General features: G+C 39.7%; 1 protein-coding gene across 3 annotated transcripts in view; it reads right to left on the bottom strand.

Annotated features, from left to right (window-relative positions):
- SRGAP1 (SLIT-ROBO Rho GTPase activating protein 1) overlaps positions 1–25,200 on the bottom strand; it is a 147,750-nt gene that overhangs the window by 56,181 nt on the left and 66,369 nt on the right. For all 3 annotated transcript variants that reach the window (XR_003534043.1, XM_027682219.1, XM_027682218.1), the window contains exons 2-4: positions 17,427–17,622; positions 13,484–13,646; positions 7,245–7,307 (exon numbers count right to left, since the gene is read on the bottom strand). Coding sequence is in view for 2 of the 3 variants with exons in the window: in XM_027682219.1 (XP_027538020.1) it covers positions 7,245–7,307; positions 13,484–13,646; positions 17,427–17,622 (422 nt within the window). In the remaining variant the exon portion in view is untranslated. The remainder of the gene's footprint in view (positions 1–7,244; positions 7,308–13,483; positions 13,647–17,426; positions 17,623–25,200) is intronic.

Here is a 25,200-nt window from a genome sequence, read left to right on the forward strand (position 1 = left end):
ACCTGTTCTCACCAATGTCTCCACGCTGACTCCACTAACTTCACATCACTGAAGAGTATTTCTTCCTCTCACTGCTTGCTTACAGCACAAGACACCAAATCCAGGTGTCTCACTCTACACTGATTGAATGGCAAGTTTTGTGGGAAAACTACATGGAACTCATGTCTACTTGAAATCCATACTCCCACAACAAACTCTACATGAGTTATTGGTACAAATGATTCCCTAGATAACTAGAATTGAAAAAGCAGCCCTCTCTTTGGCAGTACTCAGGCTGGACAACAGTTAGTCTGTCCTACCTGAGACTCACTGGCTTAGAAATCAACACAGACTCCCTACAGAGCAGTGATCAGCCCATGCATTTGACTCCTGTCCAGTTTGTTATATTGATAGCACTGCTTATCTCATGCACTAGTGACATCATTATTTCGCAAGCCTCTGGGGAAAGCTTTTTCATGATTTGTCAGCCTTTTTCATAATTTGTCAGCCTTTTTCATGATTTGTCAATGTTGTTCTTTTAAGAGCTGATATTTCAGCAGCAAAACTTTACTTGAGAAAGCATTAGAGAGACACTTAAAGAAAAATAAATGGGAACAAGCTAAGGAGTTGGCTTCCAAGTATTTCAGGGCATACTTCCTCAACAAATCAGCTTAGAATTTGCATGCTAAGTTGCATATATGATTCTTTCCCTTAACACTATACCATCTTTTCACCTTGAAGTTTCTAAGACTGTTAGATATTGTTAAACACAGTAACAGGCTTAATTCTTGTAAATAGACTTATTATATGAGTATCTGTGAGTATCCAAGAGATCCATAGATGTTATTCAAACTACAAATAATCTGATGAAATAACCAATAATGCTTCTCAAATGTCCACCTAACTGTTGAACTGATAGACTATCCTGTGAGAGTATCCATCACTGAACTGACTTTAATTAGTCCCCAAAGTACTTATTGATCAGCCATCAAGTATGCACTGAAAAGAGAGAGCAAGGTTGTAATTTTGCAGATGCTGAACTGCCATCATGACATATGCTGCACTTCTCTGCTGTAGTGAACAAGCATTGTTAAATGCATACTAGTACCTTTCTAAAATTAAACTTCAAGGTTTATATCCTATTAATTTTGCAGGTTTATTCTGCAGATCCAGTGATGTAAAACACAGATTTCTGTCAGATGACTGTGTCAGACTACAAGCAGATGAAAAAGATTATGCTGCTCTAACTACATACTCACACACCTGTAGGTGACAGACTGTTCACTCAGTGGTATAAACATCTCGTTTTGCGTGCCAAAGTATCAGCATCATTCAGGAGAGCTCAGCAAGTAGGCTTAGGGCAGAAGACAGCACTCATCACAGGGAAGGGCACATCAGAGTACAACCTTAAGTAATTATTTTATTTAAACCAATGATTGTTATCTGGACAAATCCACCAAAAAGTCAGTAATTAGCGCTGTACTTCTGTGAGTTTCAAGAGAGGAATGTGCCCATAGCAAGGCACTGGTTTTCTTTTTCTGCATGCATACTTCTTTCCTAGAAAACTTCTTAACCCAACGTAAGACTGAATGCTACAAAGTTAAAAAATATTGGAATTACCGTGTGTTTCCATGTGCTTTACTTTTATAATACAACTGCAAAATTAGGAGCTTTTTAGTATTGTTTCTCAGGAAACAGGCATTCTCGGAACAGTAGCGCATCCCTGGTGCAATTACCATGTTTGAATTGTTTCAGAATTGTCTCTGCTAAGCTGTTAGTTCTTATCAGAAGGTGGAGTCACAAGCGTTTCACTAAATTGGGTTACTTAGTACTCTACACAAGAAATAAGTAACATCTTATGCCAATTTCACCAAATCAGTGGCCTCTAGCAGTTAAGTAGGCTCAGTGTCAGCTGCTATCAGCATCCTGTTCCCTTCCAAGCTAAATTCTGATGTAGTTTTAGGAATTGTCACTGATATATTACTACCAAGAGAAAATTACTGATTTCACCTTCGCAGATCTCTGATGTGCTACAGTAAACTAAACTTTACTTTTCTACAGAGAATCCAGATTCTGTGTTATTTCAGGAAAGAAAAGGGAAAATCTGGCAGCAACTACCTTGAGAAATTAAACAGCCAAGATTTTTAAAAAGTAAGATAAAGCAGTGGAAAATGCAAGTGGCACAGCAACCCTGTCCTATTTAATATTAAATTTGCTTTGGACTGTCCCTACTTTTTCATTTTTCTGAGACTTTTATATTTGTGTTGCTTGTGAAAAGTGTGATGCCAGTAGGATTAATTTGGAAAGCCAAGTGGGAGACATGAAGATGTATTTTTATGATGTGCATCACTTTTCTCCACCGTTTTCCCTCAGTCTTACTACTGGAACAGCTCCATATTTTTAGCAAACTTGTGACCTCCCTGACTCTTTTAGAGGACATTTATGAATATGTCCTAACCCCTAAATAAATCCAGTGGAGACCCCCCTCCAATACAAGAAAAGAGTCTGCCTACCTTCTGTTTCCTACCATTCCCAATCACTCAGATGCTACTGCTATATTCCAGTATCTGATCTGACAATGCAAGGTGTTCTAGCTTTCCAGAGAAATAGAAGAAGAGTTTCACTGGGGAGCTTTCTCTGTTGCAAAGATGATCTATTGTAAAATCAATAATCCGTTGCCTCTTTAAGTCAACACGTAAGAAGACTTCTAAGTCAGTCAGTTCACAGAAAACACCAACCCAAACCTCCTATAGCTTTCAGTTTGACCATCTTTTCTCACTGTAATTGCCAGGAAAAACTCCGATCTGTGACTCCACACAACTAACTGGGCTCCTCTTTCCCTATCTGCCCTCACTCAAAAATACACCTCACCGCAGTTTCAATAGCTTATATCCTTATGTAAAACATGGGACTAATTACTAGCCTACACTGGCTGAAAGCGTAGTAGGGAGAGGAGTAAGACAGGAGTGCAGCTGCTAGGAATTGGGAATGTTGCAAATCTGAAAATACTGACTGGCTGGTACAGCCAGGGAGAAGTCATGCATAATTAAAAAGTACTTGCCACTCATAGTTTACTGAACTTGCAAAGATACAGAATGAAGCTTAGCTATTCAATTGTTTTTACCATGATGTTTTCAGTCATAATTTTAAAATCAGTACATAAAATACTGAGAATTGAAAATACAGAGTCTTAAAATCCATTTTCACTAGTCATAAAACATTTAGAAAACATACAAATACGTAATGTAACATTTAAGAAAACCTTTACATAAAAGAGATGGAAAATGAAAAACTGTGGTTTCCCTAACACAAAGCCTGCTTTGCTCATAGGTTCTAAGAAAATCTTCTGAAGTTGTGGTTCACCTGTTTCTGTTCTTATTTTTTCAACAATCATGTACATGATGTGTAGTTTTAATGAGGATGTCACAGGCCAAAGTCAACAAAAGCTAAGCTACTCCAGGGAGTAAATGAAGACCTATGGTACAAATCTCCAATTTCCATGATAACTCCTGGTAGCAAAAATGGGAAAAGAAACTAATTATATAAAGTGTAAGCATGGAGAAAGGTCTCTTATTACTGTGCATTTTTAAAGTACAATAGGCATCTAATACTGCAAAGTTACTGATTTTTTTGACACTTCATTGCAGCTCTGAGCCTTTCTACATTAAATAAATAGCTAAAATTTCTAGTCTCTTTCTCAAAAGGCAGAGGGTCATACTTTCACAAGTGAAAAAATATCTTTGAGCAGAAAGTCTTTTTAATTGAAAATCTTCATAATGCACTCTTAGTGGAAGTTGGCATGTCTCTTAGACTTCTCAGCGATTTCTTGTTTTCTTCTCTTAGAGCAGTTTCTTCTTTGCAAAGTCTACAGCACTGCTTATTGACTACTTTGATTTCAACCCTGTCAAAATCAATGGACATAACTCCCTAACTACAGCAGGTTTTAGATCTGGCCCTATAAACAGGTTAAAAAGGATTTTCTGAGGCAAAAGTGCAATGCTAGATATTCAGAGACGGGTCCCAAAGTCACCTGTTTTTTCTGGCACTTGCTATGATACAGAAGATTAGGACACTTGATAAAAACATTTTCACAGAAGAAAAGTCAGTTACTACTGATACTTGGTAGCTTACATTTGAACCTATCCGTTAAAAATATTTGGAGTAAATCAGTGGCAATTCCTTTAAACACCTCATTTATTCCACATCATTCTAGATAAACTGGTTTTGAGATATCTGGTGCTTAAGAAGTCTGCAAGTAGGTTTGTTGAGGCCTCAGATCTGACTGGCATGCTAGAGATGGGAGGCATGTTAGAGGCAGGAGGTAGAGCTTTTCATCACTTGGGTTTGAAACAAGCATTTAATTCAGCCCTTAGTCCCACAGCATTAGAGAAATCCAGGCATATAACCTCTGAATATGTGTGCCTAATAGGTACAATCTTTAACTGAGAAATTCAGAGTAACAAATAAAACGTGCAATTTCTTTACATTGACCACATACCTGTGCCTCAGAACAAGCACCTCCTACTACTTCAGCTCTTAGTAATTTTCATTCTGTTCTCTCATTAACACACTTTTGTGCACAACCCTGTGGTTTTTAATTCTGCGCAAAGGCCACAATTTACAGACCTTTCTTGTAAGATAAGGAATGATGATAAGAAATAACCAGATTATAAAACCCTCTTCATACACATTAAAAGCTCTGCTACTTGCCCCTCACTCAAAGGCTTTAGAGGTAGTTAAATTCCAATAAGGCTTCACATTTTAAGTTATACTTCATGAAGGCACCATTCCTTTCAAAAAACCAGAAAGTAGTAGGGAGAGATTTCACTATTAGTATATCACTCGCAGACTTGAAATTAATTTGCTTTTTTTTTTTTTTTGAACACAAAATTTATCTCACAATAGTAAGACTGAATTCTTTTACTTTTTTCCCCTCTATAAATCATGGGGCTAACAAGAAGATGATGTCTCTGTTTTGTAAGTGACTGAAAAATGTGCCTGCTGGAGATTAGAACTGTAGATACTAATTTTGGTTAAGGCCACTATGATCTTGTCCTGTAAACAGTTAATGTCATACAGAATTAAAAACCTGTGCATGGGGTTTCCATCTGTCTAGATATTGTTCTATCTTTATGTACACGAGCAGATATAATAGACAGATATGCTGATGAACATTCTAAACATGCAAGTGGTGAAACAGATGCTATTCTGTACCACATTGTCACTTTACTGTGTGGGTTGTGTCTAGCTAAATATGGACATGCACAGCTGACCAAGTCCTTTGCAAACAATGAAAAGCCGGACAATGGAGTTAACAATATAGATCATTTAATCTGAAGCAGATTCTTGCATCTGACTAAAGGGGTCTCATCTCCCCATATTAGATCTCCAGTGACTATAACTGGAACCCAGATAGCAAGCTAAGATATTTGTATCTATACTGCAGGTGTCTGAAAATCAGGTGAAGTAAATTCCATCCCAAGAAACCATCTTGCAACAGTAGCCTGACTCAAATTGTGCACAAGTTCGGAATTTTTATTAACATCCAAAATATTCCCATTTTAAACTATCTTAAATTCTGAGGAAGGAATTAGCATTCACTGGAAGCCATAATATGGAAGTTAATACCTGAACAAATCTGTAACCATCAGCGGGAAGACGTAGCACTAGTGTGAAGAAAAAGAGTGAAAATATTGAAGGCCAGTCCTGAAGATTTTCACTAGTGATTCAGAAAAGTGTTTCAGCACATGCTTCACCGTTTCCCTACCCTGGGAGCACAGACACTAATCCCGAGCCTCATCAGGCAACTGTTTAACTGAAACAAGATTGTATCTTCAGCGCCTATTCACTGTTGAAGTCCCACTTGTGCAATGGCTCCTACAGTTGCTGATCCCCAGCAGCTGTGTGAATTTGCCTGTGGCTATCGCTACTTTGCAGAAGCTGATCCCAGCATACTTCACCGACAACAGGCCTGAGCCAATAGGGTTTTGCAGTACAGTACCCTACAAAATCAGTGGTGGTTTCAGATAAAAAAGCCCCAAAGAAAATCCCTCAGAAAAAAAAGTGGTAGTTTAGGTAGGCTTTAGGAATCTGTGCCCGTAACTACAACTCAAAAGAACTCAAGGCAGTAGGACAAGACTAATTTTCTTTGGATCTCCTTTTTGCCACCTAAGTTGCTCCTGAGTTCAAATATTTTTCAACCCATCTACTTACGGGTGCACTATTTTCCCTAGGTCAAAAGAAAAACTGTCAAGATGCACAAAAGTAATGTTTGAGCTCTGCCTGTGGAGTTCCTAAACTTCCTTAAGGTCACAAATTGTTCCTTGATATAAATATTGTGAGTTCTTTTTATAGTCCTCCAAATCCTGAGGATGGAAAAGGGAGCAGTCTAGAGATTGTTATGCAGGGTACTGAGGAACATGTTTCAAGCTCTTCCAAAAGAGAATCTGGATGCACAACTTCCTCAAACAGCAGGAATCAACATGCTTTAATAAGAGGTGGATATCATTAGTTCCTCTTCATTCTAAAGCTATGTTTAAAAAAAAAAGTACTTCTTGCTTTTTTTCTTTATCAGAACATGTCCCCTCAAAAAATACATGGGGAAATAGTTATTAGTAGACAAAACATCATTTTGCAGTAACGAGTGGTGTAGAATGGTTTCAAACAAGAAAACAGGTCCAGACCTAAGTTCTCTCAGATTTTCCTCTGGGTTAGCAGCAGTTTGCCAGAATGCTCACAGTGGTTTTTTCTTGACCTCTCTAAATGGTACGGAAAGCCTATAAACCCCTCTGTTTTTCTTTTCATTATTTACTTATCCCAGTCAAGGACGGGGGAGGGCACATAAGTAACATTTAGACAGCACAGCACTGGATCTGCAAACACCTATGATTTTTTACTGACTGTAGTCCACGAGTCAAACCAAGCAGATGGCAGCATGGACAAAAACAAGGCAGAAAAGAAAGAAGCTTTGCTCTGGTAACCTCGGAGTAGAAATGTCTCATTAATAGTCAACAAAACTTAAACTGGCTTAGCAGAGTCTGGGTGGAAAAAAGGGTTGAAAGTAAAGAGTAATCCTGAAAGCGTTAGCATAGGTATTCTAAAAAAGTGAGTAGTCTTCCCAAAAATCTAGTTTAGACTTGTGTAAAAGACAAAAATAAACATCTCCACTGGGGGGTAACTTACTCGATAAAAGGCGACTTAAAGCTTACAGAAGTAGTTTGATATGGCATTTTTATAAGATAAGCTAAGTAAGTAATTGTACTTACTGTGTAAAGCTCATTAAGTACTTTCATTAAGTCTTCATGAAGCTGAAATGAAATCTCTTTGCTCTGTAATTAAAAAAAAAATTAGAAAAAGTCACGTAAAAACTGCAGCATACATTTGTTTCTTGATATTCGTACTCATCATTCATCCTAGACAGTGAATGCAATTTTGCTCACAAAGACCATTCTGACAGAATTACAGTGCACTAAAAAGAGTGATTCAGAGATGCAGAGGTAGACAGATAATATCTGGACAGAGGCTAAAAGGAAACCCAGAAGTAATTTGAGATGTTTTTCCCATAAAGCATCAGGAAATTAGGTGCCAACAGAAAGGGTAAAGTTCAAGATTAATGTTTTTAATGGAAGAAACTGTGTACTGTTTTATAACTGCTATGATACATACAAATCCTAAACCATGCAGAATGTGATATTCTAGAAGGACATCCCACCCAATTTTACATCTAGGATAGTCTTTGTTTCTCAATACATGCAACTATCTAAATATTTATGCAAGAAATAATCGTGGCTCCTCTTTGAAACAGACATCCATCTGCACAATATTCCACAGAGTGGGTTGCTGAACCAGCTTTGTTTAGCTTTTCTGGACTGTGTCTTTATTTTCATTCTGACCCAGAAAAAAAAAAGAAATACTTAGCAGTAGTTATTAACAAAGCAAATATGTCAAAACAAGAGTCTTTAACTGGAGTCTCATTCAAATATATTCCTTTGTTAGTTGTCCACAGCAGTTCAATCTGATGAAAATTGTGGCAACTGTGCAAGAGTTGAAGATGTTTGTATCATAGCCTTTGGAAAACAGTTATAGAATAGAGCTACAGGACTTGGCAAACAGCCTGGCTACAATTTTTTCTGTTATGCTCAGCATTGTCACATCCATGATGAAAACATCAGATTTTTTTTTTCTGTGAATGAATTGATAATTAGTCTGGCTTCTAAAAACTCCACCTCCATGATAGACAATGGCCTTAGCTATGAGAAATACTTTGCATTTGCACAGAAGCCAAAGGAAAATCCTCAGGGACGACTCATCTCCAAAGCCGCTAACACATACTTGGCCATCACTAAAACACCTGCAGGAATAATGGTTTCTGAATGAGAATTTCCAGCACAACGCCCACGCACGAGGAAGAACCACACCACACATCCCACCCACTGTGTCTTCCAGCAGGATGAAACAGACACATACAGTAGCTCGAACAGAAAATTTTGTGGGTTTTTTTTCCCTCCTATTTCTACTGACATATTCTAACTTTGGGCAGTATTTTAAGGCACCTGTCTTATCACTTAGCAGTACTCACTCAATCCTTATATGCAAGATAATTTTTCACTGACAAGAAGCTAAGAATACAATATAAAAACCACTTCAATGAAATTCTTGTATTCCCAAGGGCATTCGCAGTAGTAGCTAAGGCACAGTAAGGCGGTTGATCTGAAGCTGAGTTACACGGAATTACTATGAAACTTTCCTTATTGTTTATACTTTTCAAAGTCTGGTATTCTTCATGAGGTATGCATTACTACTGAAATGCCTAGAACAAAAGGCTTACTACTTCCATTTCTTTGCGTATATCAGATTATTTTAATCTAATATTAAGCACAAAACTTCATATAAGTAACAGCACACAGAGTGCTTGTGAAGAATTGGAAAAGGACTGCAGATTTGCAAGTTGCTGTAGGGAAATGCACTAAAAGCTTTAGCAAAAATTCTGAATTGCTTTTCATTACTTTACATTGGCACCCTGCCTTTAAAAGTCAGTAGCACAGCTCTAACACAGCTTACACACCTCCTCAAAGCTCCAAGTAGAGGCCACCTGCTTTTTCTTGGATAGTTGCTTCTATAGTGCTGAGTATGAGTGGTCTGTTTTTTAAATTACTTTAGAAGAAAGAAGGGCAAAACATACAAATAAGATGTTTGACATTAAGATGAAAGCATACACGTGTGGGAGGAAACTCTAAATGAACTCTAGCTTCAATCAATTTATCCCTTTCAACTGTTGGTCACAGCCATCTCGAGGCTGTGAGAAGTCAAGCACCAAATACAGTAACAGTGATTCTAAGGCAAGATGCCTTAACCTGGTAGTGCAAAAGTCTGAGAAAGTGAGACAGAAAACACCAAACCAGTTTTCTCTTTATCCCTTGCAAATTTTGTTGTAAGCACACAGCAGTTCACTGGAGGAGGCACCCTCCTTTTCTGCTCTTAATGCAGTTACACCTTAATGCAAATAGACACCAGATGAGTCGAGGATTTAGTGAATGATCACTATTTAGTAGGCCCGTTTCTTCTCTTTGCTCCTTTAGAGCTTTGTCCAGCACTGAAACACAAGCGGTCCAGCCCTCAATTTGCTCAGGATTTACTGGCCAACATGCACACACAGACTTTTCCAGGGCAACACAGTGATCAATGGTTAATTTAAAAGCGAACAGAATAGATCACTGTAGAGAAAGAGGAAGATGCTTTAGAAAAGGACAATAGGCTTTAAAATGGGAAGCAAAAAGAGAAGGAGGGAGGTGATCAGCAAAAAGAGTAAAAATTGAAAAGAGACAGCCTAGCAATGCCACGCAATCATAGAAGAATCATCCTTTCACCAGTTCATCAGTGGACTCCAACCTACAAAGGGTGCCTGTAGTGATGGATAACAAGTTGTTGCATTTTTCTGATGAAAGATTTTGTAGTCAAAAAAAATCAGGAAATTTGGTTAACCTCAGCAGTATAAAAGGGATTAATTTTCAAGAACCAACACATTTTACATTAGCATTCAAGATAAAGAAAAACTGACTTGAGAGGCAAGCAATACAGGTTTTAGTGTGTAATATACAGTGCGTTAGAGCACCAGATAAGAAGTGCATTTATTTTCAGTGGTTAATGACTCTCCTATTTCTTTTTTATGCTACCTACTCCCTGCAGTAGTTCAGCATGTCTGAATGGCATGCTCCTCTAGGAGCCTGTACTCAGGGTAGCCAAACAACAGAATGTAAGATGCAGCACTCATTTTCTTGGCGCTGAGTTGATAACTCTAATCAGGCTATTAAAACCTGACAAACAATCACTGAAGTGCTTCTTTATTCACTATGTCCTAGAGAAATGGGCGAGCACCTATTAAGCAAAAGAACAAAGAACACAAAAATGTTAGAGCACATGCAAATTCCTGCTAAAAATATTATATATGCTACTAATCCGGTTCAAGGGCAATAAGAGACAGTAGTGTATTTTTTTACCTGATTGCAGCCATGCAACAGACAACTGCATCTAAACCCCCCTTTCAGTATGTGCTCAACTTTCAGCACATCAGTGGTCCTACTGGTGTTATTGAGATTTATATGTCTGAGAAACTTAAATTTTTATTCCACATTAATACATTTTCATTGAAGTCTGCTAGAATTTTTCCATCCATTTCAGTTAGAGCATAATTTGGCACTCAAACTTTACTTCTTTGTCTATTTTAACTAAAATTTAAGAGTCAGTTCAGTTCTTCCTGGAACTCTTTAGTGTTTGTATTTAGCATGCACAATGCTAATCTCAGTTACATCATTTAGGGAAAATATTCTGCGACTATTAATTTTAAATGAGTCTGCTACTGGTTCCTAGTGGAAGTGAGAACCCTTCTTTTGAGGAGTTTTCATAAGCTGTGGTGACACTGACAGAACCAACTGGTAGCAAAATTTTGTCCCAGATTTGCCAGTCTATAGCAAACAAACAGCTTTGTTATCCTTTAAACATTCAAATGTTTAAGAAAATGAAGCAAAAAATCTCTATGTATGCCACAATCTTTATAACATCAAATAGAGGCAGCAGGTAGTCATATTCCTTGTTAATAGGCAGATTATGGAACTAAAATATTTATTGTGCTTGGCTTCTCCAGCATCTTTAACTGCAAAGATTGGAAGATATGTTCATCTTGGCTCATTTAGATTTCTGTCCAAAGAAAATACATGTTTATAAATTATAAATATACAAATGTGCTCAAGGATTTTGTGGGTATGTGTTTATACAGTTGATTATTAATGCTGGGGTAACCAGAATCACTGCACGAAATGTTTTGCATAATACTTTTCCCTTCTGCTTGACATTTTTCCTTATTACTTTATTCTTTAATTGTCCCCATGAGGCCAGCTACCCCATCTGCCTGAAGAAACACACAAGCATGCAAGGTTTGAACTCTGCTACTTTATTTTTGTAATTTTACGTGCAGCATGAAGGTCAGGCATGAACAGCAATATGTACTGCTTTTATACGCCAGCAACTAAAACAAAGAAGAGCTTAAGTGCCTATCTGAAAGCATGAGACCTGACATAATGTCTTCATATAAATGCTACAAAATCCCTGAACTAGATCCTATCTTTGTCCTACATTTAGTACATTTAAACAGATGCCAGTTCCTGACCCCTGGAAAAAAAGGAATGACAAATAGCTCCTGGGAGAACAAAAATAATGACTATCTACATGTTAAGTAGGCCAGACTAGACAGCAAAGCCTTGTACAATCAAGTATCTGAATACAACATATCCTGTCTCATCAGAACATGTAAGCTAGAACCAGTAGGGACCATTTCCCCAAAGGAATCCAAATGTTGAGACAGAGGTATAGATGCACACAAAAGGAAGAACCAGAATGAGGAAGAACAGAGAGTGAGACAAGGAAAAGGTACAAAGACTAAGGGCTACAGACACCCTATCACTACATTTCATAGATACCTCATTGGGTACTGCACACACCTTTTACAGGAGTAGAGAAAGGGGTTGCTACAGACTTATGACTTGTGCTTTATCCCACACAGGAGAGGGAACAAAACAATACTCTAGTGGTAAGCATGGCCAGGAAATGAGGAAATTGTTTGATTTTTTTCACTACTACAATTCAAGCCGGAGCCAATCTCAAGACAGAATTCAAACCACATCCCTCTAGAAAATGTTGTGCTCACTTCATGGAAAAGTTTCATTTGAGAACAAACATGAGCCACCAGCAAGATGGAAAAAGCCAGTAACAGCTAACACTGAGAAGCAGAATGTGAAGTCTCATCCTCCTGGATTTCCAGTGACAAAGAACTGAACTACACCGAAAGCAAACAGGCTAATGTAATAATGCACACCTAGTGAAGAAGATATTTCTGAGCTAGGGCATAAGTGATTGAAAAACTATTCCAGATTCAATACCAGAAAAACCTCTACTGGTTTGCAACTCTGAGATCTCTCTACATAGACAGTACTGCAGTACGTTCAAATCACTTTTCCCTTTATCTGTTCAACTTCTATAATAATCTTTCACATTACTAAGTTTAGTGGTTATTGAATTATAGTTATATGTATTATATGAACATATAATATGACATACTATACAAACAGACCACTACTGATTGAGAAACTATAAACTTCAATCAGTTTTCTCTTTTGAAAACATTAACATGGTACCTTTGCTATCATTTAGTAACACACTTTATGTTTTTTAACTTTTATTCTTTTTGAACTCTTTTGTGTGACACTTGCCTACCAGTATGCCACCGTGACTAACAGATATGCATTTATAATCTGTTTTTTCTTTCTGAATATTATAACAACAATGACTGCAAATACATTATGTAGATCTTGAGCTAAGGTTGCCTAGAGTGCTTGCTTAGCACATGAGGGATTTACACATTGTATGTGTTATGAAAATACATAACAGGCATGGACAAGGACAAACATATACAGAAACAATGCTTTAATGATCTAATAGTAGTTATGTTATCGAAAGTGTATGCCCATATTTACTATTAGGAAGGAAAGGGAACACTTAGGAGAATTGCAGCATATGCTACCATCTTTATGTCAAGGCACTACACAGCAAACCCTTGCTCTGGCTTCAATCTGTTTCACTCACAATGAAATACTGTTTTTACAAATAATTCATTAATAGAGCATTACTATTTTTGGAGTCCTAAGTGAAAACTGTTTCCTTTCTGCATGGGTAGGCAAGTGTGCTTTTGAGAGAAGGACAGGCTTTTTTCCCTGCCTTTTGGATATCTGTAATTCAGCTCTTAAGGTCACCAGCATATATACAGCAGGATCCCAGGCATTTTAGTGCTAAGGATTTGGTTTGTGAGAACAGTCATGAACAATTTATATGTATGCTAAAACAGATTTTATGCTATGTGTGCTGAATCTTCTCCTCAAAGGCTACCTATTAGGACACTTTTGCCTCCCTCATGCATCTTACAAGCCCGGATGGAGGACTGCAGGAGAGATATTACCTTCTTGAACATTCTGGTGGAGTCTTCACTTATCTGCATGAACCTCATGATCACATTGTTCAGGTAGATATCGCTCAACGTTGCATGGTCTTTGCTTTCTCTTCTCACTTGGTTCAGGAGTAAGTACCAGCAATTCACTGGTGACAAGAGGTTCTGGTCTTTCCTAAGAAAGGAGATGCACACATGTATTATGTATAGAAATGAGAAAGTTACATTATTAACACAAACATCTCACTGACATTTACAGTCATAACTTGTTATGTAAAAATAGCTGCTTCTGAACAGTCAATCAATTTTTGGGATAACTCGGGTTAGGCAAACCTCAGATTACTTTTAAAATGCATTCTACAAGTCTCATGAGGCATGGATACAAAAATATAGAAAAAGTATAAGAATTTAGAACACTGCAAGTCACCTGAAAGTATAAAAATATCTTGCCACAAAGCTTACAGTTGTTTACAGATGAACTCCATGTAAATATTCAAAATCAATAAAGGTCACTGCCAAAAGAGTAACAGTAATTAATTTTTGACACTAGAAATAAACAAGCACTGGATAGCACATCCCAAATCCTTCATGAGTAAAACTGCAGGCGTAGCTGTTTCCCTACACTGGATTTGTATAACTGCTGTAAAAGCAGAAGAAAATGTCACAAGTATCCATATTCTGTGATCAGCATTCATAAATACACTGCTACTGCTAGCCCTAGAGAGGTCAATTACAAGACAAACAGCAGGACTGGACTTTTTCCACAGTCATCCAGTTCTGAATTCCTGTGACAGACTTTTTGCAATGTAGGCCCACTCCAAGCTTTCATACAGTGAAAAGTGAAATCACAAATGACTTCTCATTTCTTTCACATAAAGCAGAATAAAAATACAGGTAGTTCAACAACTGTTTCACGGACAACAAAAAACTATTTGTAACACGTCTTATGATTTTGCTGAAATTTTATTATCAAGTTTGCCTTTCAACTAACTGCTCTAGAAACTTGCTCCTCTTTTTTTTTCTTCTTATATAGGGATTATCCTATAGTCAAAACTATCAAGTATGTGAAGATAAAACAGGTAGAGGTGGTGATGAACTGAAACTCCTTCAGCTCTTGGTAAATTGTTCTAATAATTAACTATTCTCACTGTTAGAAATATGTCCTTAAATTCCTATCTAATTGTCTACTTTTAGCTCTCACCCTCAGAATCAAAGCAGCAACAAATAATTGACAGACAAAAGTCTTTTCTTAATCATTAGTGTTTTCTTTGCTATCAATCAGAAGTGAGTTAAGGAAACATCCTCCATTTGAGATGGACATCTTAACAGTGTTAATCATAGCAAGGAGCTTCAGGGTTTTGTCAGCCAGGTCAGCCAACATGAGCGCTCCCAAAGGACCATGTTGATATTACTTGGTCCTTATTGCTTCTGCATGTCCCAAAGCCAATTCCACAGACTGATTCTTCTGGAGGGAATGGTGGGAACAGCTCTGGGGACCAACAGCTAAAGTGATTTTTGCAGTAACCTCTTCTCAAAGCAGAGAATTGCAGAACAAAGCCAAAGGCAGGACTCCAGTCATAACCCCCGTGCACAACTGCCAGTCTAGATTTCACATGTTTAAGAACAAGTAAAGATGTTTGTATGCACAAGGAGAAAAGATTTTGCCACAAGCAGAACAGAAGCCAGGGCCCTCTTTGAAGTGGTGACATATGCACAGGTTGGTTATTTCAGAGAATCATTGAGTCACTTAAATGAATTTCAAGAAATACATGTTAATGCTCTTTGAACTGTACAAGCTGTATCTGGATTAACCTTTCCTTTGCCAGATGTATTTGGAAAAGACTTTTGTCCTGAAACAACTGCTCTATCTCTAGCACAGCACTGAGTGAACAGTGGAAAAAGGTACTTATTTTTCAATTTTACAAACAGTAAAATATTGTTTTATACTCCTAAGCGTAACAGGGCCAGACAAATGCATTCAGTAATCAGTCTCATCTGGTTATTTTCCTGACTTGAGCTATGTCAGCAAGTAATGCACCTGAAATACTTCAGAAAACATACCGTATACAGGTTTAGCCAGACCTGACCGTTTCTGTTCTGCACAAAAGATACTATGCCATGAAAGGGGATACATTAAATCATAAGCAAGGCATAAAATTCACACCATCCTAATTTCCATGAATCAGAGGGGTCAAGAGGCAGCAAAGTTCACATGCAATAACAAATCAAAACAGTTTTCTTTCTTAATGTCTTTTTTGGCCAAAATCGTCTTCCTTTGTTGCAATGTTGACTGACCTTCATTTAGACATTTCAAAAATTTTATCAACTCCAGTACAGATCAGTATACAGCTTTCAAGCACTTCTGGGGCTCTGCATCTCTTCTAGATATTGGCTGTATTTTGGGTGGTTTAAAATCCATATGGTAGGTTAGGGATAATATATGTGCAACTTCTTAACAAACTGAAACCACTCATCAGAAGCTTATATGAATTCTAATTACCAATGGTGTAAAACAAGGCTGCGTTCTTGCACCAACCCTACTCACAATCTTTTTCAGCATGATGCTTTAAAGGGCCACGGCAGACCTCGATGATCAGGATGGTATCTACATTCGATACCGTACTGATGGAAGCCTATTCAACCTAAGGTGACTGAAGGCCCACACCAAGACCTTAAATCATCTTGTCCGGGAGCTGCTTTATGCTGATGACACCGCCCTCGTCGCCCACACAGAAGCAGCTCTGCAGCGTTTAACATCCTGATTTGCAGACGCTGCTGAGCTCTTTGGGCTGGAAGTCAGTTTAAAGAAGACACAAGTTCTCTATCAACCTGCACCTCAGGAAGTCTTCCATCATCCCCATATCACCATTGGCCAATCAGAGCTCAAGTCAGTCCAGCAGTTTAATTACCTAGGCAGCCTCATCTCCTCGGACGGTAAGATTGACGGAGAGACAGACAACAGGTTAGCAAAGGCATATAGTGCTTTTGGAAAACTCCATAAAAGAGTTTGGTATAATAAACACCTGAAGAAAAGTACAAAGATCAGTGTTTACAGAGCCATTGTGCTGCCTACTCTTTTATATGGATCCGAATCATGGGTCATCTACTGCCACCACCTGCGTCTCCTAGAACGCTTCCATCAACGCTGTCTCTGTACAATCCTAAACATCCACTGGTCAGATTATGTGACTAACACATCTGTTCTAGAACAAGCAGCAGTTACAAGTATTGAGGCCACGTTGCTGAGAACACAGGTGCGTTGGGCAGGACAGGTCTCAAGGATGAAGGACCACCGCCTCCCTAAGATCCTGCTTTATGGTGAACTTGCCACCGGCTGCCGCAGGAGAGGAGCCCCGAAGAGGAGATACAAGGACTCCCTGAAACAACATCTCAGCCTTGGCCATATTGATCAACATGACTGGTCTACTCTGGCCTCCAATCAGGAGGTCTGGAGACACACCATCTATAACGCTGCTGCTTCCTTTGAGAACGCACGCAGGATCACCCTTGAAGAGAAAAGACAACGCAGAAAGAATCGTGTCTTGCAGAATATACCACCTAAGGAGTCTTTCTGTTGCGCCTTTTGCAATCGGATATGTCTATCGCGTATTGGCCTTTTTAGCCACCAGCACGCGTGTAACAAACGTGGGTAGAGCCTTTCCCAAATCTTCGTTCGCAAAGCCTAGCCATGATGATGACTTTTTAACAAACTGAAACCACTTGTCAGAAGCTTATATGAATAACTGCAAAGGGCCAAATCAACAACAGTATTTAGGCACTCATCTACCTTTGACTGCAGTGAGAACTGCTACACTGCTAAACACGAGTGGGAATTTTAAATAGGCTTTTGAACCTGGGCTCAAACCTAGCAGTAGTCCAAACCAGCAGAAGCAGAGTGGTGCAGCACTGTAGCAACAGCTAACATGGGGGCGACAGGGAAGCAAATCTCTCTTACTTGTACTGTTGATGATCCTTTGTACTTCTTGTTTTTGCCATGAACCTCTCTGCCAGTTTTTCCAGGTTTCGGGAATACTCCATCTCTATTTCTGACTTCTTGCGGAAGAAATCCTGCAGATCCTGAAGAAGTTGCACTCTCATTTCAGTCTGCTGCTCCAGGCATTTCTGCTGCTCAACAAGTTGAGCTCGGATCTCTAATGAACGAAACACAGAACCAGTCAGGTCAGTGAAAGCAAATGAGAATTGAGAGTTACCAACCAAAATTACAAACGCTCCAGCACACTTCAGCCTCACAGCTACACCAGCCGGATATGGATTTCAGGTCCTGTGGTGGAATGCAGCAGTGGCAGCTCTCACTTCTGCCACCACATGCTTATGCCCAGCATCCTCCACTTGCTGTCTGTCTCACAAATAGCTATGGCAGGGGCTCAGGACTCTGCTGGGCTCAGGTAAGCAGAAGACCAGCTCCACTTTCCATCCTCTTCCAGGCTCCTGGCATTAGCACAATATTCAGCTGGGAGTGATCTCCTTGCAGGAGATGGTGTGCAACCATTTGAGCAGCAGCTCCTTATACCGCCCTGATAAATGGCAGGATAAAGATGCACTGTTTGGGCTAGGATCAGCTTGCTGACTGCCAGGTGGACAGTGCTTGTTGGTATCATCATGCACATCATGGAAACAACCCTGTGATAAACTCTGGAGCCATTATCCACTGTAACTCTGCACAGGTGAGCTTCCATATCTGCTCCATCTCTGCCAGGGAGGGAACTGATATAGTATACATTAATTCACCAATATTTTATAGCAAATATAGAGGAAAAAGTGTATTTATATTCGGAGATAACTACTTGAAAATTTGTACAAGGTCCCAGAGACCATGGTATATTTTTTAACATTAAACAAATTTAGAAGAGAATATACGCTCACAGTTCTCTGCTGGAGCAATAGGGAAAAGCCTCCAGATTTCTTACCACTGTTGGCCAAATGCACAATTACTATGTGGTACGGGTTTCATTTTGGGGTTTTGTTTTTGTTATTAGCACTTTTATTTCCTGAGTGCTAAGCAGTTAATCTCATTTTGAGAACACTTAGTCTAGAAACATTCCTGCAGTTTTTTAGGGTTCATTACAGTTTTGTCAGCTGCCCAGGAACAGCATAGCCCAATACTTTGGAGTAAACATGGGAGTACACATTTTGTGGCAATAATGTATGTATATATTTTAAACAGTTTAATGCTATAACAAGGACCTATTGATAGCAAACCAACCAGAAGTAATGTCCAAGTAAATGCAAAATTATTGTGAACTTTTATTTGATTCTTAATGATGTAACCATGCTGTGGGCTAGAAGATGTTAGAAATCTTAGATGCCCGCAGCACAGTTTGAAATAGAAGAGTGTTCTAGAAATCATGCTAACATCATATGGAACTGCCAACCAGTAAGTAGTAATAACATTGCCAAAAATGATCTGATGCAACTAGGATGTAATGCATCCTTACTGATCTTAAAACAGGTATGAAGGCAGAGATCCACCCTGCTGGGATTCAAATGTGTATACCGAAATAAAGTAATATGAGCACAGAAAACTGTTCAGCCAATATATTTACTGGAGGAGAGAGACACTGCAGTGTTTTCTTCCAGATCTCCTTTGAGCTACCAGCTGCTGTGTCAATCATTAATGAGACCATCCATTTTTATAGTCTGGGAGGTGAACCAAAAAATTCAGGTTTGCTTTTCACTTCATTTCAAATCAGTTTGTTGGAAGAGAAACCATGCCTCCAGCAAGGATGAGCCACTGTAATACAACACTATATCAATGACATTCTTCCACATGGAGGAGGAAACCATATTGGAGCTGGAAGGTTAACAACAGAAACAAAACCTCAAAAACCACTTTTTTGGGTGTCCACTACTGTTAATATTGCAATCATCGAAAATTCCAGCGTATGGGAAACCAATTGTACAAATTCACTGATCAAAAGCAGCAATTTTGTCCATAAGCTGGAGTTTTTACTAAGATCCATGTACATGGTCCCTATACTTTGGCCATCTCCCTTTCCCACTACAGATTTTCTAGCAGTTATTTCAAAAGCAAAGCTCTATATGGAACAACTATGTTCTGATTATTTTGTAGGTCAGTGTATCTTGCTGCTATAATTCTTCCTTTTTAGGCAGGCTTTTACCATAGCAACAGGAAAGAGAAAGATTTTAGAAACAGGAATATATGAACAGAAATACAAGAAACAATGAACAAGGGACAACAGATAGAATAAGAGAAACTGCATTAGGTTTTTGATGCTGTCAGGATTTCCAGTGGACAATAGTGGCTTCCTTCAAACTTGAGTATTAGAAAACAAAATTGAAGCATGATCTCTGAAAGCTGATAGAGATGTACAAGCTCTGAGTAAGGTGGTAAGCTGGGGTATAGGGGGACTGCAGCTTTATGAAAAAAAGATTTAAAATTTCTGGCTATTTGTATCTCGGCAAAGATGAAGAACATGTTGGTTCCGACAGGCTGAGCCTCTGGCCTCCTGCTGGAGGAGAAAAAGGGGAGATGCATATTTCACTCATGCCAGCTGACCACAGTCAGTCCAGAAGTGACTTCAATAGCAGTTCTCCTTCTAGTCTTTCAGGTCATTCTGCTCCTGCACTTTCTAATTCTTCTTTTACTAGTAATGTGTAATGTCATACTGGCAAGCTGAGGAGATGGCAATGAATAAGAAATCAGATCAACAAATGTTGTGATTTCCATTTTCTGATGAGAGAGAGCCATGGATTTAAAAAAACCCTAGCAACTATCAAAACCCCCCAACAAACATTGGCAAAACATCCAGGCAGCCTAAGTGGCTGTGTATGGCAAAATCACAACTGTCCAAGCACTACTGACTAACATAAGACTACCCATTATCTACTGCTATTGCAAAATGCATCGAGTTCACATGTGTGATTTCCCTAGGGCTACAAAGAGTGGCATGGAAAATTGCTGCACTATATTCAAAGAAACAAATACCCAATACAAGAAGGTACCAAGTTATAAAGCAGTAGACTCTGAACTCCATAGATACAGAGACGAGTGCAGCAGGCAACAGAAGGGTGCCTGTCTTTATTCTATTTTGCTGGCACATTTAAATTCAAAATTGAATTGGTATCAGCTGTAATGGACAATGACATTGTCCTATTCTGTTCTGCAGGGTGGCTGATGTCAAATTGCCAGGCTATTTTGTGCCAGGAACAGGCCCATTTAAACCCTGGATGAGTTAACAACTTATTCATCCTCTTAGGAGCTTTGAGTCATACTCACTGGTTTTCTGGCCAGGGGCTGGTTCAAAAGGAATCCCATCCATTTCTACTGCACCTTGAACAAAGTGAAATCACATCAAGTGGAAAAAGCCCACCCACACCCTTTGCCCAAGATTTAAACACAAGACCAAAGCAAGAAAGCAATTAAATCAGTAAACTCTGAGTAAAGTTTTATCTAAAGATTTTCATGTTAAAAATTATTTCAGTTATGCCCTCATTTACACCATCCTCCAGAATTACTGCATTAAGTGTCAAATTAGGTTTTGTTTGTACCAGTCTTGAAGATGTAACTAACCTTTCAACAAATCTTTATTTTCTTCTGACAAGAGATTAAATCCATGCACCATGGAAAGCAAAATGAGACAAGATTATAGCTGTTTTGAAAGTTAAGTCAGGGCGGATGAAGCTGAACTATTGACATCACCCAATCATTACCAGAAATAACTCATCAAGGTTACCTCTTTGCACACAGTACAGTATCACAAATAACGACTTACATAGCACTGCAGTAACGCACCGTATTACCCTGGAGAAGATATGTGTAACCACTTATAGGCTAGTGCCTCACCTTAAGGAACCTGTGGGGAGATACATTACCATGTGACATACAATGATGCTGGGTACACACCCACACGGAACAAAGTTCTTCACCTTCACTTCCACACACAAAAAAACACCAGGCTCCATCAAGCATTCCAAAAAGTCACAGGAAAACCCCTCCTGACCTCGGCAACAGCACAACTCATAAATGCACACAGTATTAACAGTATTAACCAAATTAACCCATTGACAGACCAACCCCTGGCACGCAGACTGCCACCCCGCTGCAGAACTCCCCACTGCAAGGCCCACTGGCATCCCTGCCCTGCGGTACTGCAGTGCTCTGGCCATGCTGCACTAGTGTATGTCTAGTCTTTCAGACCTTGGAGACCTTTCAGACACCATGAACTCTCATTACCAACTCTACTGAGTAAAGCAACTCTAATGAACGCTTCATGGTGCTTGCCTGCTGCAAGATGCTTCCTGCCCAAGCCCCAACATGAGCTGTTGTAGCCCTGTCACCCTTAGCTCCCATTTAAGTGGAACTAACTTTTGTGCTTGCAAAGCAGCCCTGGCATGGGTTTTGGTGTTTGCTAAAATCTCTGGAAGGTGTCACAGAGCTGGATGCATCTCCCTGGTCACCCCCTCGGCTGCACTGCAAGCCTCCCACCTGCTGCCTCATCCTGCCTGGCAAGGAGCTACATTTAAGTCATGATTACAATATACAAACTATGCAGACACATTAATCTAGTAGTATTACTGAAATAATACAAACAGCCTCAGAGCCTCACTCTGCAAAAGATTACAAAAGCAAGCAACTCGTCAGAATGATTTGAGAGTACAAAGAGGCTCTCACAAGGCATAGTTATGTTTGCAGGTTTTGTCTGCTCAGGTAAACAGACAAAGCCGTATCACCTCCTATCTTTCTTCAAATACCTCCTTCACAAAAAATTAAAGAAAAAAGTTAGTTTTAAAACACTCAAAAATGTCTCATCAAATGCACTAAAAACAATATATGGTATCTTAGACTTTGTATTTCCAAACCATTAGACTTAGTAGGGTTTTTTTACCCCAGTGAGCTATCAACACACATATCCCTCATTGTCATGCTTACGATATTCAGATCATACAAAAAAATTCAGACCTCAATTTCAGCCTAGATATCATCTGGTGACCGACATGCACTCGTAATTAAGTAGCTACTGGAGCATTAATCATCTTGCAGTTCCTTCTTGAAGACACCTGAGTCTTACATGCCTCTCATTGAGCCTCAGTTATTTAGCATTAATAATTGCTCATGTCTGCGCCTGCTGCTAGAAGCTGGGGTGCTGCATGGGGGGACTGATCATTCCCATTTCATCATGGCCATTGCCTTTATGCAGACTTGCTTTCGTCTTCTCTGCCAAGATGAGCAGAGCTTTGGTCCAGCTGCATGCAGCTGGCCAACATCTGCAGTTTAGGTTTTGTTTCAGGAAAGCACTTATGTCCAGCCCACCAGGGATGCTGCCAGCAGAGAAACCGCATCAGGAATCACTGAGAGAGGACTGGAGGTGTTCCTGTGTACAGCTAGTAATCCTTAATACCATGTCACCCCTAAGATCAGTGCTCCCACACCTCTCAGGGACATTATCCTTCCTCTCAACAGATAAGAAGATAAAGATGATGAGAGGTATCAGACCCATGGTGGGTGCTGAGACCCAGCTGTTGTTACTTCTCTCTGAGATACACAACCTAAAGCTACTAGTGCTGAGCAAGTCTTTATTTCTCAGAGCCACGGTTAGAAAGCTTTTTAAATATTTCTATGACAAATGGAGAGGGAAGCTCTGTGGTCAGTATGGGGTTTGGCTCACGCTCTCTCCCAGGTCCTTGCTGGCATTTTCCTTGACCACAAGCAGGAAAATCCACTTCAAAAGCCGGGAAATTCCACCAGACAGCAGAGAGAAGATGTGAGATGCTGGGGTGAGGGTCTCACAGGCTGCTGCAGAAATGCCTTTAAATAGATCACGAGCATGTACCACAACATTAACCTTCTATGACAGACCACTGAAAGTCACTTCCCTGTATTAAGCATGCTAGAAGTGTGGCTGCAGAGACAGTGATGCCCTTCAGCTTCCAAAGGCAGGGCTTTTATGGACTTTTTTCTACCCTGACCCCTGACAACTTCACTTAGTACATGGAGCATAAAGCTTTATACATGTCCTCACTTTAAGTGTGACCTCTGCAATGCACATTCCAGCACTAAAGTTAATGTCTGACTTTGTGCTATTTCCCAGAGAATTAATTTCAGATTTTTTGTTTGTTTTGGGGTTTTAGAGTATGTGGCTGAGGTTGCCTATGACAGAACATGTCTTCAGGCTGTAGCGTAGAAATAGATGGGGAGTGAGGATCATGCCCAGTATGTGAAGGGCTGTTCAGGAATCTGAAGCCCCTGTTGACATCTGTCAACCCCTTTAAAAACTGTAAACCACGTTCATTCAAGCACTTTGGCATGCTTTAAGATATAAACAGCCCTTGTGCAGCCATTAGCAGGAAATCTCATGTAGAAGCCATTTGCAGGAAGCAGACAATTGTTTACAGGTCACTTCAGTTGTCGTGCTGAAATAAAGAGAGCACAGAAACAACAAGCTCTCTCCTTGCAGCTGCAAATTTCATTCTATACCTTCAAGCAAACACACTCCTATCTACTGCTCAGTCACAGACTGAGCAACATGTCCCCAAACAGAATCTGTAACTGGGGGATCCCTGTGGACAGGATTCAAAAGGGGCAGCTGCATTAGGGCACCTTCCACTTTCCAGCTCCCTTTGAAATGGGAAGACATGTCTGGAAGAGCCAAGAAAACCTCTAGATGTAGCTGAAGAAACTTTTCTTCTTGTTGTTCTTGGACTAACGCCCTCCTGCTATTCACAGCCACAGCTGCTGGTCACTTGGCTGCCTACAGTCCAAGTCTAAATGGAGGGCAGTGTGCCAGCTTGTGACTTGGCACGACACTTTTGCCACAGTGTTACTGCCAAGCACTGTGGATTTAAGCAGGCAGTCTGCCTGCACCACATTTTGAGTGCCACTGCTTTTGCGGCAACTGCTCCTTTGCACACATAACTAAGTGCTGGCAATATGTCCTACCAAATATTGAGCACTGCCTACTCTGTCCCTGGGGTCACAGGAGCTGGGACTCTAAGGACAAAAACTTCTGTCCATCAGAGGAGAGAGAACTTTGTTTTGCCCAACAGTGAAACCTCAGCTCATCTCACAACAGCACCAACCAGAAAAGCAGAGAGCAAAGGGCAAGATGCCTCCTCTGCCTCAATGCTCCGATGTAAGGTCTTCCACCAGTGTGACCCAGCCCTCTCCCCCTGCTGCTGGAGCAGATACAACGGCCTGACCTCTAGATGAGCAAATTAGCTCTGCAAACCACCAGCACACCAACAAATAAGCTCCAGAACACATGTAGGAACAAAAGAAAGCAGAAACTACCCCAACAGTGGTGTTCATGGCAAAGGTCTGTATCCTGTCATAGGAAATAAAAGGAGAGGGAGAGAGAGAGGCCGTCCATACATCTGTCTTCCAAGTAGACAGGTGATCATTAAGTAGGTGTCTAACAACCCATTTAGGGCATCTAAACTGTCAAGACCTATGCGAAAACTTACTCTGAAGCTTCTGAAGATCTTCGATCATCCCTTTTTTTAATGTTTGTTAAAGATACCATGAGCCTTTCCTTGCAGACTTAAATTTTCGGCACAAGAGAAAATGAAAAAGAAACTCAGCATGCCCAAATCTTTCTTATCGTCTCACCAGTGAGGTATCTGCCAGTAGAACAGAAAAATGACTCACGGTTCTCCTCTGAATCATTCTTTGCAAAATATCTGGAATGCTGGGTTGACATGAGCACTCTACGAGAAAATCAAAAACCCAACCAGGGTGTTCAGTAGGGAAG

The sequence above is a fragment of the Neopelma chrysocephalum genome, unplaced genomic scaffold (assembly GCF_003984885.1).
Source record: "Neopelma chrysocephalum unplaced genomic scaffold, ASM398488v2 Primary Assembly neopelma1_62, whole genome shotgun sequence".
Classification (NCBI taxonomy): domain Eukaryota; kingdom Metazoa; phylum Chordata; class Aves; order Passeriformes; family Pipridae; genus Neopelma; species Neopelma chrysocephalum.